General features: G+C 34.5%; 1 protein-coding gene across 1 annotated transcript; it reads right to left on the bottom strand.

Moving 5' to 3' along the window:
• Window positions 1-3,763: 3,763 nt before the first annotated feature.
• LOC143632581 (TMV resistance protein N-like) lies at window positions 3,764-14,297 on the bottom strand. Its single transcript, XM_077101064.1, has 5 exons — window positions 13,801-14,297; window positions 6,967-8,077; window positions 6,444-6,710; window positions 4,423-5,310; window positions 3,764-4,324 (listed from the first exon to the last, which is right to left on the bottom strand). Exons 1-5 carry the CDS (start codon window positions 14,295-14,297, stop codon window positions 3,764-3,766), a joined length of 3,324 nt encoding a protein of 1,107 aa, XP_076957179.1.
• Window positions 14,298-14,928: the final 631 nt, after the last annotated feature.

Genomic DNA, 14,928 nt, shown 5'->3' with positions numbered 1-14,928 from the left:
TCAAATCAGACACAAAAGTGCTTTATGTCATACATGATTGTACATACACGGAATCATATGCAAAGTGAATAGGTCCCACAAGTCTAATCTCTCACAATATGCTCCATATTGGTCAATATGGTGCAATATGCTCCATATTGGTCAATATGGTGCATATCAGGCTTACCCTGTTTCCTCTATGCAGACAAAAGCATATTCCCTCCTACCAACTTATAATCACGAGTATACGGGTCTCCAAAACATGAATCTTCCTACCTACTCAAAATCAATATGCTTCATATTGGTCAATATGGTGCATATGAGGCTGACAAAAGCATATTCCCTCCTACCAACTTATAATCACGAGTATACGGGTCTCTAAAACATGAATCTTCCTACCTACTTAAAATCACATGCATACCACAAGTCAAGTCTGTCTTTTTTGTCTATATGCTCAACATTGCCCAATATGGAGCATATTAGGTAATTATATATCACCATAACACCATCCATCACCTACGACTCTGTGAGAAACATAACATTCATTCTCTTTCACATGTATTAACACTCATTGTCAAAATTGTCACAATGTCGTGGTGGGACGGGAACTATATTTTCGGCGAAAATTTTAATGATCAGTCAGACATTCCTAATTCCTAAGAGAAACCGCTGCAGCCAGCCCTAAACGAGGAGGAGGTCGTCACTGGTTTTCGTTCATAAGACAAGAGACCCGTGTTGCCAGACCTAAACCAGGCAAAATATCTATTTCTTAATTTACAATTGGTTTTATCTTTATGCTCACCTTTTAACCACAAACATGTTTCAGGAGCTTCTCCATCACGGTGAATCTTCGTACCGAAAACATGATTACACGAACTATAGATAAGGGGGTGAACCTTCGTATGCACAACACGATTGTTCAAGAAACGAATACGGTAGTGAACCCTCGTACGTACATAAAAACTATCCGGACAAGGCATATGCAGACGAACAAATCAAGAAGGATTTAGTGGATGACGAGGAAGACCCTTACTCGATAGTTTTGTTCGAAACTGACCAGGTATGAGAACTACTCAGTTACGTCCATTTCCATAAATCTAAGTCTAAATGTGTCTTTTTCTTAAGAATTTAACTCCCTTGAAGAGTTAAAGGATTGGGTAAAGAATAGGGGAACCGATAACGGTTACGCCATTGTCACTAAAAGATCGAAGAAAAAAAGGAGAAAATGGCGCGAGTGTATGGCTTCAATGCAGTCTTAGCGGCGAGTACAAAAGTAAAGCCACAATGAGAAAAACGGGCAGCAAAAAAATAGGTTGCCCCTTCTCACTTAAAGGTTGTAATTTTGCTATGTATGTACAAACTGATTATATATTTATGCAAATTTTAATTTTTCATGTCAAATATCAGTTGTAATTAGTTTCCATATCTACCCATATGATACATATTGGTACATATCATTTTATAACCAACTTAATCACACACAAAAAAATCACACTTATATGCACCAAAAATTATCACAGTGAAGTTCATATGGTCCATACTACCCATATGATCCATATTGTTACATATCATCTTATAACCAACTTAATCAGACACAAAAAATTCACACTAAGGTTCATATGGTCCATATTGACCATTAAGGTACATATTGGAATAACAACCAAACCAAAACTGACATGGCCAGCTTTTTGTCTGTTTTTATCTGTTAGATGGGTTGATATGGATCATATTGATCAATATGACCCATATAATGGTGTACAAATAGAAAAATGGGGTGTGCCAATAGACGGAGCCTTAAAATTTTGTTCACTGAACTTACTTCTAGACTCAAGAATCACCTATTTTTGTTAAGTACTGATTGGGTTATGGCCTTGTGAAGCAGGGTTATAAAATCTGACAATCTAAAGTCCATTGAGTTTGTGCTTCTTAACCCACTTTTACGTGCTTCGTAGGTGTATATTAGCTTTACCCTTTGGTCAATAGTTCATAAACATGATTTTTCTTGTTTTTCAAATATTTTATGCCTTATGTTACAGATTCTAACATATTTATTTGTTGATTACAAGCCATAGGTTCGTGGTTTTGCATAGGGTATGTTTAGAACTAGGGTAATATGTTTGAGTTTACAAAAATGTGTCACTCTTTCACCAACAACTTTCATGAGATCTAGGCTTATTTTTATCAAAGATTAACTTTTGTTTAAAGATTGTTGACATGTTTAAGCTTTAGTTATATGATGTATTTAAGGAAAACAAGGTTATAGTGGTTAGTTTATGTTCATTCATCTTCTAGTGTAACAATCTTGGGTAGTTCATTATGCAAAGCTTTCAAAACTTGTATATTAACAAGAGAAAGAAGGATGAAGGTGCAGTATCTCACCAGAGCGGTTTGGTGAAAGACAAGGCAAGAGGGCCCTTTTGGGTGATGGCTGCCACAATGGAGAGGATGGGGATGGTTTGGGTTTAGTTTGTTTATGTTATGCTTAGTTTTAGCGTTTAGTTAGTCTATATTTAATCACATGTTTAATAGGTGTAATGGTTTTTGTGTTATAAACTTGTGTAGGTTGAATAAATACTAAGTGTAGTAACACCTATACAGTTGGAGAATGTTTAATGTGTCTTACATATATAGATTATACACACACTTTATATAAGTTTGTTCATGCGTAGATAGTGTTTTGATGTAAGGTCATGCAAATACAATCTTCTGTGTCATTCGTTTTGTGCTTGACGTTTTAATTAATGTGATATTTCAGCATGTAACGCACTGTTTGAGAATTATGGATCATTTGGACTTCATTTTGGATTCATATATGTGTTCACCAACGTTCTTATTGATAAGGGGGTTTGTGTACATAAACCGGTAATTCTCTAAATTACCTAATGTATGATAACGATCAATGGCGGATCCAGACATTTAACTCAGTGGGGGTAAAAAATAATCAATAAAATAAATTACATGAAATTGTAAAAATGAACTACACTGAATATAACAAAGCAAAATACATCTTCATTGCTTAAAAAATATTTCACCATGGCGGTTCCAAGGGGTAAAACTAATTCTCCAAATGAACTTGATATTCATGAATCATCTGCATATTTATCTTCTTCGTTTAACAGTTAACATCTTTTTAGTCGATCATTAAAAAGAAAGAATGAGATTGTTTATCACTTTAGAGGATCGGAAGAAATATAGAATATTGGGCTAATTAAAAAACAAAAGCCATAAGGGGTGTTAATTGATTTTTTTACCAAAATTACCACTACAAAACTTAATATCGTCTCATTAAATTAAATCTCAGTGGGTGACTGACCCCACTGGGCTTGTCTTCGATCCGCCTATGATAACGATATGCATGGCTTGGCTAGACTTTGTAAGCCCTATGTAGTGCAAATTAATCCAAATATGAACTTATGACTTGTGATCACGCTTAGAGTATGTACAGATATTAACCGGAAAGTGTGGTTGTCACAGTTTGTCTATCTCAAGTCCTAATCAATCAAATACGGACTAAACAAATAACTCTCATTTATTAATTAGAAAATATAACTCAAGAAACCGATTACAAATCTCAAACCTTAACTGCGGTTTGACTCCTGATAAACTCTAACTCGATTTCATTTTGTGTATTCTCTTTGATGAACCATATTTATAATATTAACTCCAACTTAGCTAACAAGAAACCTCATAACTCTAAGTTGGTCATTAAGCAACTCAATTAATAACCTATTTTATCTTTTAATTCTTGGGCTGTTGCGCCAAACAAAAAATGAGCCAACACTATCTAGTGCCAGTAACAAGGACGCCATAAAATGTTCATAGAGGACTTTGATTCTAAACGTTGGATCGTAAAGGTCTTGCAATCTTCACGTTCATCCCAAAACTCTGAGCTATCTAGCGTGACATTTGTTCTTTGCATTGGATCACCTAATTTACTTCTCTTAGGAACGAGTTCCGCAATGAGTGAGCACTCATTTCCACTGGTTAAGGAAAAAAATAACACCCTGTTTTCTGACTTCAACCATTCAGTGTGCCTCAATGAACTAAATGAAACGTATGCAACATATACTGTGGAATGATGATCAAGCTCGGGCGCATCATTAACCTTTTTAGGACATTCTAATTGATAATCCTTTTCTGGATATTGCTTGATATCCATGGTAATACGCGTTTTGAATGCTGTGGAAACAGTGATTATTATGAACCCACAAAATTCATCGTGCCAATTTTGTGGAAGCTGTAACGTAAACCTCTTACTCCAACCGAGCCTCATGCGTACAAATTCCTTCCAAAGCTTAAGGTCTGTAAGGGCGAAACTGATGAAGTGTTGTTCAATAGCATATCCCTGGAAAAATAAAATTGAATTATGCATGATTGATTAAGATTACCCTTGTATTCGGGCAGGTGTATAGCAAGGTTGAATATGAAAAGGTAAACCGTAACTTGAAGCATGGAATCTAGCAATATGTCACCAACAAGAAGACCTAATTTGTTATCCCCCATCAATGACACTTTCCATAACCATTTACAATTCGAAATACTTCCAAGAGTTTCAAGTGACCAGCAATTTTCAGCTATAAGAACAGCTATGCTTGTTGGAAGCTCTGACAGTTTCACAAGGCTTGTACATGATGAAACATCGAGCCATTTGAGCCGAGGGAGTTGCAAAAGGCTAAAGTTTAATTGTGAAAATCCATTTGCTCTCAGATCAAGTTCTTCTAAGTTGGAGAACTCCAAAACGTTAGAGCACATGTTTTCATCTACCAAATTACACCAGCGGAGATATAACTTTCTTAATCCTCTATGAAAAGATTGAAATCCTATATGGTTAATGATTGTGTTTTGGATAAAGGAAGGCTCCTCTATACAACATTCTACATCAACTTGGTCTTCTGTGTCACCATCAAGATTGCTGCAACATGTGATCAACCAAGTAACAAAAAGGTTTGCACAATATTGAATCTTGATCCCATGATCGTGAGACGCCCTTATTATACTTTGGGTACCACTGCTTTCCAAATTAACATGTCTTAAGTTGCCCGTACTGTTCTGTTGGATATCTGAGACCTTAAAAAGTACGTTACACCCTGATAGTACTAGAGTCTCGAGTTTCTTTGATCGGGTAATTGGTGGGCACCAGTTAAGATAGGAACAACCTTGTATATGTACGCACACAAGCCTTTCCAACCGTCCAAATGATGGATGAATCTCTTTTAAACATGGAGAATTCTGCAAGATGAATCTTTCAAGATTTGGAAGTCCATCAAAATCTGGAGTCTCCATTAGGTTATACAATCCAACAAGTTCAATCGTTCTCAAGTTTGGCAAATCCTGATATACACAAGTACAGAAGAGTCAAAATTTGGAGCCATATATGGGTAAATAAATAATATATCATGTGCAAGTGTCGCGCACATAGGTACTTCTACCCAATGAGAGAGGGTTGTATTATTACTTCACTTTTGGTGAATATTTAATTTGATATTATATAATTGTTGATTGTCGGTTTAATTTATTTAATAAAAACTGTATCTAAATTTTGTGAACTCAATACAAGGATATTAATAGGCTTAGATCCTCCCATACCGCTAAAGATCCTCTCAAACCATTTTGTCGGTCATTGTTTGTAATGCCTCGTATAGTCCTACACGGGCTGTATAGACCTATATGAGCCGTATTTTTGGACACAATTTTTTGACAACCATATATTTATGTGATTTATGACTTTAACATCATAAGTAGCCATCATCCAAATATATTATCTGACTTGCACCATATTTTTTTAGCAATTTTAGCCGCTCTTTTTTTTCGACTCTTTCATGTTTTGTTTCACTTATGTAGAATTATGTTTTATATTGAAAAGTTGAATGATATGAAATTTTATAATAAAATAAATTGTCTATTAAAATTTACATAACATATTTGACTAAGTAATATGTAGCACTATACAGCTCGTATAGGCTCGTATATTAATCTTCTGGCAGCGCTTAACAGTGTTTTAAGGCAGGCTGACTTTTTCTGCAAAAGTTTTCTATACGGCCGTATAGTCCTATATGGCCGTATAGGTTTTATGGTGTGTCAGGGAGCAATACGAGTCTTTAAACACTTATACGGGTCGTATAGGCCTATATGGGTCGTATAGGCTGCAAAAAGATGTGTTTATTGTCCCATGTCAGCCATGCGTAGCCTATACGGCCCGTATAGGCCTATACGAGCCGTATAGGCATGTCCAGTCAACATGGAGTGGTGTATGAGGATCACATTCCTATTAATATTATGTTATGATCGACTACCAATCAATGAGATTAAAAATAGATTAAACCTATTAAAAGAATCTATGATAATATTAATCTACAATTCTACATTGACCATAGTTCCCAAAAAATATTGACCACCTGCTAGACTTTGGAAACTATCCATGTTGAATTTCGAAGCATATTGGCATCTTTTTATATATACAGTACCTGTTTTCCATTCCAAAGATGGTTTTGCAAGGTATGATCCAGCTTGAGAATAACAAGCTTCATTGGTTGAAAATTTAGGGGCAACGACCATTCAAAAGAACCAGACAATCGTATATACTTCAATTCATTTGAAAGCAAAGTAGGCCCTTCATTAAAGTTGTCATGATGCGTAGTCACACTAAGAAACCTTAGTTTCTTCATGTTTGAAAGAACCTTAAAAAAGTGGGAAGAAAGACTTTCATATATTGCTTCAATCTTGTAGTTGTCCTGCAATACAGAAAATGTAATATTACATTTGTTCCAATGAGTAGTCATAATAAAAAGCCTTAATTTCTTCATGTTTGAATGCACCTTAGAAATGTGGGATGAAAGAATTTTGCTTTCATATTGTATCGCTTCAATCTTGTAGTTTTCCTGTATCAATAGAGAAAAACTGGATGTGTGTAAGTGTTGGGTCAAAGTATATTATTATTGGGTATGCATCATTACGTGATCAAATGTTTAGTAAACAAATTTGCTTAACCATTGTAGTTGCATTTCCTGAACACAGTTCTTCGATTTCATCAGATCGCCAAATCCTGCTATATTCTTCAGGGTTGTTATGACGAGCTCCTCGAACTATGTAGAAGGCCATTTCCTGAACAAGATCGTGCATGTCAAAAATACCATCCAAAGTTGTAATAAGACCCTTCTGTCTCAAAACTGTTATCCCTATACCAGGGTGATGGCCACAAACGTCAAGTATCTCCATTGCTTCATCTTTCCGCTTCCTTCTAAAGAAACATGCGATATCTAAGAATAATTCTTTCTCAGCAAGTTTAAGTCCATCATAGCTAATTTTAAGCTTCTCCACTATTTCAGTTTCTGGAATATCTTTTAGTCTAGCTAGGGTTGCCATCCACTCATTCTTGTCTTTGTCATAAAGAAAAGAACCTAAAACTATAAGCGCTAGTGGGAGTCCGGCAGCATAAGATACTACACGTCGTGAAAGCGTATCATAATCCTCTACCGGTTTATTCTTGCAGTATGCATGTTTATAGAAGAGACGAATAGACTCATCATGTGATAATAAACTCGCACGGAAGACATCATCTACTCTGTGTTTATTTAGCAAATGTTCATCTCTGGTTGTGATTATTACTCGACTCCCATCACCAAACCAATCGTGTGATCCTGCTAAAGCCTCAAGTTGCTTTCCGTCATCCACATCATCAAGAAGAATTAATACCTTGAGACCACATAACGTTTTTTTTATTTCACGTTTTCCCATTATGACACTTTGCACTTCAGTTAGTTTGTTGGAAACACTTAATAAAAGTTTATTTTGCAAATCTTTCAAACCATTAATATTACTTGATTCCTCTCGAATATTTTCAATGATACAGTGGCAACCTTTAAATTGCTGACAAATATCCATATAAACAGAAGTGGCAAGTGTAGTCTTACCACTACCACCAATCCCGCATATCCCAACCATGCGCACACCAGGTATCCCAACTTGTAATCGTGATTTCATGTCACTTATGCGAGAAGTCATTCCAACAAGGCCTTCATCAACGTTAACATAGGTACTTGTGGAAAACAATTTTTGTGATATAACATCAACAATCTTCTTTATGCCTTTTGATTCATGCCTGCATACCTTTACGTATGTTATATACTTGGACACAAATCCAAAAACTTTGTGACACAACAATATATATATATATAGTAAGGATCCTAAGAGAACCCTTTCCAAATTGAGAACTTTGAGAAACATTTGAGACCACTAAAAAAATCTCAAAAAAAAATATTTAAAAAATTACAAAACAAAAAATTTAATTAAAAAAGTAAAAAAAACCAAAAATCTTATATTTCATTCCGGTTTTATTAAAAAAACTTCGTGTAATGCACATGTGTATAATTTCATTTAATCTCTAGTTACGTAATGTATACCTATGTACATTATCATTTACCTTAAATTATACATATGTGTATAAAAAAACACATGTATGTACATATATGTACATATTATACATATATGTATAATTTAGCTAAACCGAGACGTTTTTTTATGAAACCAGGATGATAAATAAGAATTTTGGTTTTCTTACTTTTTTTTATTTTTGCGTTTTTTTGTTTTATATATTTTTTTAATTTTTGCGTTTTTTGTAGTCAAAAATGGTTCTCAAAGTTCTTAATTTCAAAATAGTTCTCACATGATCCCAATCCTATATATATAGAGCAAGGTTATAATAAGAAGTATATTTTTCCTAAAAAGTGTAGAAAATGTGTTTTCACCATTATATCTAATAAAACACACCACACAATAAACACACCGCAACTAAAATAATACAAACCGCACAATAAACACACTTTCCATATCCACCGTCAGATCAACATATCTAACGCACCAGATTACTTCTTACACTTCTTAGATACACTCCACTTCTTATTCTAACCCCACTATATATATATATATATACAGATAAATCATAAAATACAATAATCTCTTATCGTATATTACGTACGCGACACCCTCAACCATAGATTTCAAAAAACACGTAGTGGCACATTTGTAAATTATTTCAAATCGTTTCCATCCTAATTAACCGTTGCATCGATTCAACCATCGTCACCGGCGTCATTTGGATACACACACTTTTATTGATTTGAATTGAAATACGCCATTTGCAGAAACCTAGTTGCAGACGTTCTATATTTGTTCATATGATGGAATCGATTATCAAATTGACGGTTGACTGATAACTGTTTGATGATTACGAGATTATATGAAGTCATTTCAGTGTTCAATTTCATGTTACAGGTGTTTAGTTTTTTATATGAACTTCAGAATGTTTAAAGGTATGAACGTATAAGTTGAACGTTTAAATTTTTTTTGCATAAAGGTTTAAACTAATAACCTTAAACGTTTAAAGGTTTAACATTTGAATGTTTAAGGGTAGGAATTTGGCTTGAACATTTAAACATTTTGTTCTGGACTTTCTTGTTAGTTTAGAAGTTCTGAACTTCTAAACTTTTTAAAAAGTATTAGAACGTTTCAGAATGTTTAAATATGTTTATTTTTTGTCAGAACGTTTAAAGGTCTTCAGTTGTAACATCTGGCCTCTCGCACCACCAATATTGTCCGCTCTGCCCACGAAGAGCTCACGGATTTGTTTTTGGTTGCCCAGATGGAGACTTCCGAGGAGGTCACCCATCCTAGTACTACTTCCACCTAAGCACGCTTAACCGTGGAGTTTTCATGTGCTCCACAGCCAACTAAGCACAAAACGCGTTGGTGATTGAAGAGGCAGGATATTTACTTATGAACCAAGAATCTCTATTGACCACGGCCGATGTCGGATTTGCCTAAGAGTGGGACGATGTTGTGTTTGCCAAGGGTGTTACAAACAACCCCCCTTTGGACTCATCGTCCTCGATGAGGCGTGTCCTGTCATCCCGAACGACACAAGAGTGGCTCTGATACCACCTGCAACATTCGGCCCCTCGCACCACCAATATTGTCCGCCCTGCTCACGAAAAGCTCACAGATTTGTTTTTGGTTGCCAGATGGAGACTTCCCAGAAGGTCACCCATCCTAGTACTACTTCCACCTAAGCACGCTTAACCGTGGAATTTTTATGTGCTCCACGGTCAACTAAGCCCAAAACGCGTTGGTGATTGAAGAGGTAGGACATTTACTTATGAACCAAGGATCTCTCTTGTCCACGACTGATGTGGGATTTTCCTAAGAGTGGGACGATGTTGTGTTTGCCAAGGGTGTTACATTAGTTTTGTTCAGCACGTTTAAAACTTAATATTTTGAACCCTAATCAGAGCTCGATTGAGTACGTTATTTCTGCAATTTCATAATCGATTGATGAATCTAAATACTTCTACAATTCGATTGATTAAATCATCATTTTTTTGGATTAATTTTGAAGATCTCTTGATGTTCAACGACGTTCGATTTTGATTTGGTTTTTTACTTTAAATATTTCATACCTTAAGCTGTGGTTAGAGTTTAGAAATTGGATGAGATAGAGCGATGAGTTCCGAATTTGGATAGTCGATTTGTAATCAATGAATTTGATCGCGAACTACTGTTGGGTTATTTACGAAACTACCACCACGTGTTTTTAATCTAACACTCTGGAAGGTCGCGTACGTAATGTACGATAAGCCATTATTGTACGTTAATCCACCCTTATATATATATATACTAGACGAGTGCCCGCGCGATGCAGCGGTTCTTTGAACGCGGAATTTATTAATCACGTAACACTTATGAGTGTTCATGGTTCGGCTTAAAACTTTGAAACTGTTTAAACTGGTCATTGGTTTGGTTTCCCGACTGGGTTGTTTACTTTAAGTCGTTTTTTTTACTTCCTTTATCTTTTTAAATATCATATTTTGACTTAGTTGGAATTGATGATACGGTTATATTAATAATCATTATAAGCAAATTTTATTATCAAAGCTTAAACTCTTAAACCAAACCAGAACCAGACCGTTAATAATAGTTTGGTTACAATTTTTAATGGTTTAGTTTTCGTTTAAAAACAATCAAAACCGACATTGAACACCCCTACGTAACATATTATTTTTTTCAATTGAAAAAATTATAATAATATTATATACAAAATAAAGAGAATAAAATACTCGTTTTTATGGTGCAATATTTTTATAAAAATATTAACGTATGAAAAACTTATTTTCGTTTAAAAATCGTGGGTGAGAAGTTGGTTTAAAGTTGACACTAAAAACATGATATTGTTAAAGATGAGAGGGCAAACTTGTAAGTTGAGTGAATTATGTTTAAAAGACAAGTTTACCCTTAATTACACATGTACTTCATGCTTTAAATGTTGTAAATTACTTAAAAATAAGTGTCTTAATTTACCCTTTTTTGGTGTATTATATATAGTATATATATATATATAGTGAGAGAGAGAGAGAGAGGAGGGGGTGTTGGGATTTCAGAAAAGAAAAACAACAAAATTATGAGAAACCGATAAAACTACTGCGTACCAACCAATCATCTTTTTTTTCTCATTTCTTTAATTATATGGTCAAAAATAAAAAAAAGATAAACACAAGCACCCACCCATCCACCCATAAACACACACACACATAGGGGTGGTTATTTTACAATAATCAGTTATCATTCATTAGGTACGCAAGTTTTTTGAACGTTGTTTCTATTATGATGTTTGAATTTGGTTTGAAAACTATGTCTCATGAGCAAATCCCTGTTATGTTTAAAGCCTATCATTCGTATTATGATAAAAAATTAATTTGATCATAACTATGTTTCAAGAGGTTCCTGGTTTTGGGGCTAACACCCATGATACTTAGGACGAATTTAAACCAATTATTACTTACGAAAAAGTACACGAGTTTTCTGTTTGCGGTGAGAATCAAAACCGAGTTTCCATAGACAAAATTACATGGGGGTTTTCAGTCATAGAGTGATTCAAAACCAACTGTGTGTAACGAGAAAGTCAACGGGTTTTAGATTATAAATGAAATAAAACCCAAATGTCTCTCCCATGAACAGTACACAGATTTTTCAGTCATAGAGTAAATCGCCCTCAACTGTCTCTACTGAGAACAGTACACGGGGTTTCCGGTTCCTAGGGACATCTAAAACCATTTGTTTCAAATGACAACGGTATACATGCTTTTCAATCGCAAAGCAAATCAAAACCAATAATTTCTACTGACAATGGTTTCTCAACCTGCTACTAATTCTTCTTCTGCTTCTGGTAAATCAAAGGGTAATCGTTCACACTCGGCTAGGGAAGAAATTAGAAAAACTAGAAACCCTATAGGTTGACGCCACAAATTCCATCCCCAAAAACCATATTTTGACTGCGCTTCAACTATATCAACTGTACTTGAACTGTTAGATAATCATAGTAGATGATAACATCACTGTTCCCATCCCTATTGCAAAACCGTACATGAGATTTTCATCTCATACAGCTCCTCAAAGTCACAAATAAATCCAAGGACCCATCCATTATTCTTTTTCTTGATATGTTTGTAGGATAGATAGATATAAAATGAAATCCATTGTAGGGTCCCCATTAGACACTGGAATTCTGTCTGCTATATATATATATTGCTTCTGAATTTATCTTATCTTTTAATAATTTAAATTCTTCTTTGTTGAGTAATAACTTAATCCTTGAATAAAATGTTTCTTGTAACAATATAAATAATAAAATGTTTCTCGGTTGTTAACCAAATTAAAAAAAAACATGTAGTTTTAAAACATTGTAATTTTCTTTTCTAAAACATGTAGTTTTAAACTTTCTAATAAAACGTTATAATCTTTCCTACTTCTGCTTTCAGTTGATCAATTTGTTGATAAGCACTGCCCTATAACTTCTTGATTTAATTTCTGTAGCAATAGAAGGCTTCCTTCAGATTTTATTGATCAATTGTAGCTAGTGGGCGAATTAAAAAAAAAAGCAATGGCATCGTCCTTTAATGCTAGCCTCTGATATTGATGATCAATTACTGACGTTGATGATCGATTCTCGTATAGTGATTGACTCTTCAGTTGTTGAAATATATATCTAAGTTCAACTCGTATAATAAATAATATTGTATGTCTCATTTTTATGTTTGGATTTTAACTCTTTTCTCTTATGTTGTTGACGAGGGTTGTAGAATTGACAAATTGAAGCTGGCCTTGCATCAGATAGGCTTAGAGTTATTGTATGTTTTAGTTCCTTTGTCTATATTTTCTAAACAGGTTATTGTGTTGGGTCATCTAAGTTATTTATGTTGTTTATATATGTACTTTAATCTTAAGTTGAGATTGAAATTTGGGGTAAACTTCTTGTTTGGGATAATTAATATCAGATCCAGTGCTTGTGACAATTCCCAAATTAATTGTTCTCGATTTAAGCACTTCTTGATTGATTGATCGAGATGCTGATGATCAATAACCGATCTCTTAATTCTTAAACGGCTCTTTAAATACTACTCTGACGCCAATTGTTGGTAATCAAAGACAAAAATTGATAGAGAACAAGAAGGTTGACTAACATAAACTAGAACTATTGATTAACAAATCTGATTACAGTATTAACTAAGGTTTTCAAAACCGGACCGGACTTCAACTGTCGTTGTATCAAATCTGGTTTTCAACATTAGTCTAGATTGGTGAGATTATACCCCATAACCAATCATAGCCGATTAGTTAGTTAGGTTTTTGTTTGTTTTGGTGAGCACATCTTCAAATTTAGTGATTAGTTCTATCAAAAAACAAAAATATGAAGAAACCAAACAATAACTTTAAAAAAAGAGAAGACTAAGTTTTAAAAGTGATTATGAAAAGTGCTATTATGAAGAAAATTACCCATTGGCTAAGTGCTTAGGCTCCCATCCAGAAAGATTACTTGCATCAATAATTGCTTTTCTCCATGACTCAACTTTGATGATGTTCTTCTGCTCTTGCTTGGCAAATGCTTTTCCGAATTCCCCTTTCTGTTTTCTTACATCTGAAGGAATCACGTCATAGAATATAGGCACAACGATTTTCTCCCTCTCATCTCTGCATTTCATTATATATGCAAGCTCGTCCAAGCACCACGAAGAGCCGGCATAGTTTTTAGAGAATACGATCACTGCAATATGTGATTCTTCAATAGCCTTGAAGATGGATGGACCAATCGGTTCGCCGCTCGGTAGTTTTACATCGTCCTTGTATGTATGTATAGATCGTCGTACAAGTTCTGAGAAGAGATGATCGACGAAGGTCTTGCGGGTATCTTCTCCTCTAAAACTGAGAAATACATCATATTTGCATGAGCTAGAAGAGGTGGGAGCAGGGTAATTGGTGGATGAAGATGCCATAGAGATAAAAAAGAAATACAGGAGCAATTTCTTGGGTAGTGACTTTTTCTTATAATAAAAATAGAGATGAAAGCAGCAAAATTTTTGTTTCGTAATTTTAGTTAAATTTAGGAGGTGTTTGGTGAACTTTTAAAATTTATTTATTTGGTTTTTTGAAAAACAATAGGTAAACTTTCACCTTGATTAAAAATTATAATTTGAACAGATACATTGAAATTTGTTTGGTATTACTTGTCAACTTGATTAAAAATTCGATTTTGGTTTAAATATCTACAAAGGACTGGCAAGTAAGGTTAAAATGTCAACAAATTAAGGTCCCGCGAAGGCTTGATAAAGAATTCGGATGAATTAATTAAGGGGATAAATTCACAAAGGTCGGCCTGCTTTATTGAACAACTGTCAATTATGCAATATTATATTTTGTGGAACGAGATAGAATATTGGTTACAACTTGGAAGGATAAGGTCCATAAGACGCTTATTTAAATAGAAACCGAAATGGTTGTGCAATACATAGTTATTAAAAAATAATCTATAAATATATATAAACTTAACCTCTAAACTTCTATGTGTCGCGCTCGGGTCGCTCCTTGTTTATTAAGCCATCAGATTGCCTTATTTGTAAAATAAAG

This window comes from Bidens hawaiensis, unplaced genomic scaffold (genome assembly GCF_021521415.1).
Source record: "Bidens hawaiensis isolate Kalapana, Puna unplaced genomic scaffold, B.hawaiensis_p1.1 tig00006484_1, whole genome shotgun sequence".
In the NCBI taxonomy this organism is placed as follows: domain Eukaryota; kingdom Viridiplantae; phylum Streptophyta; class Magnoliopsida; order Asterales; family Asteraceae; genus Bidens; species Bidens hawaiensis.
Note: the sequence above shows the minus strand (reverse complement) of the source record. Positions and strands in the feature narration are given on the sequence as shown.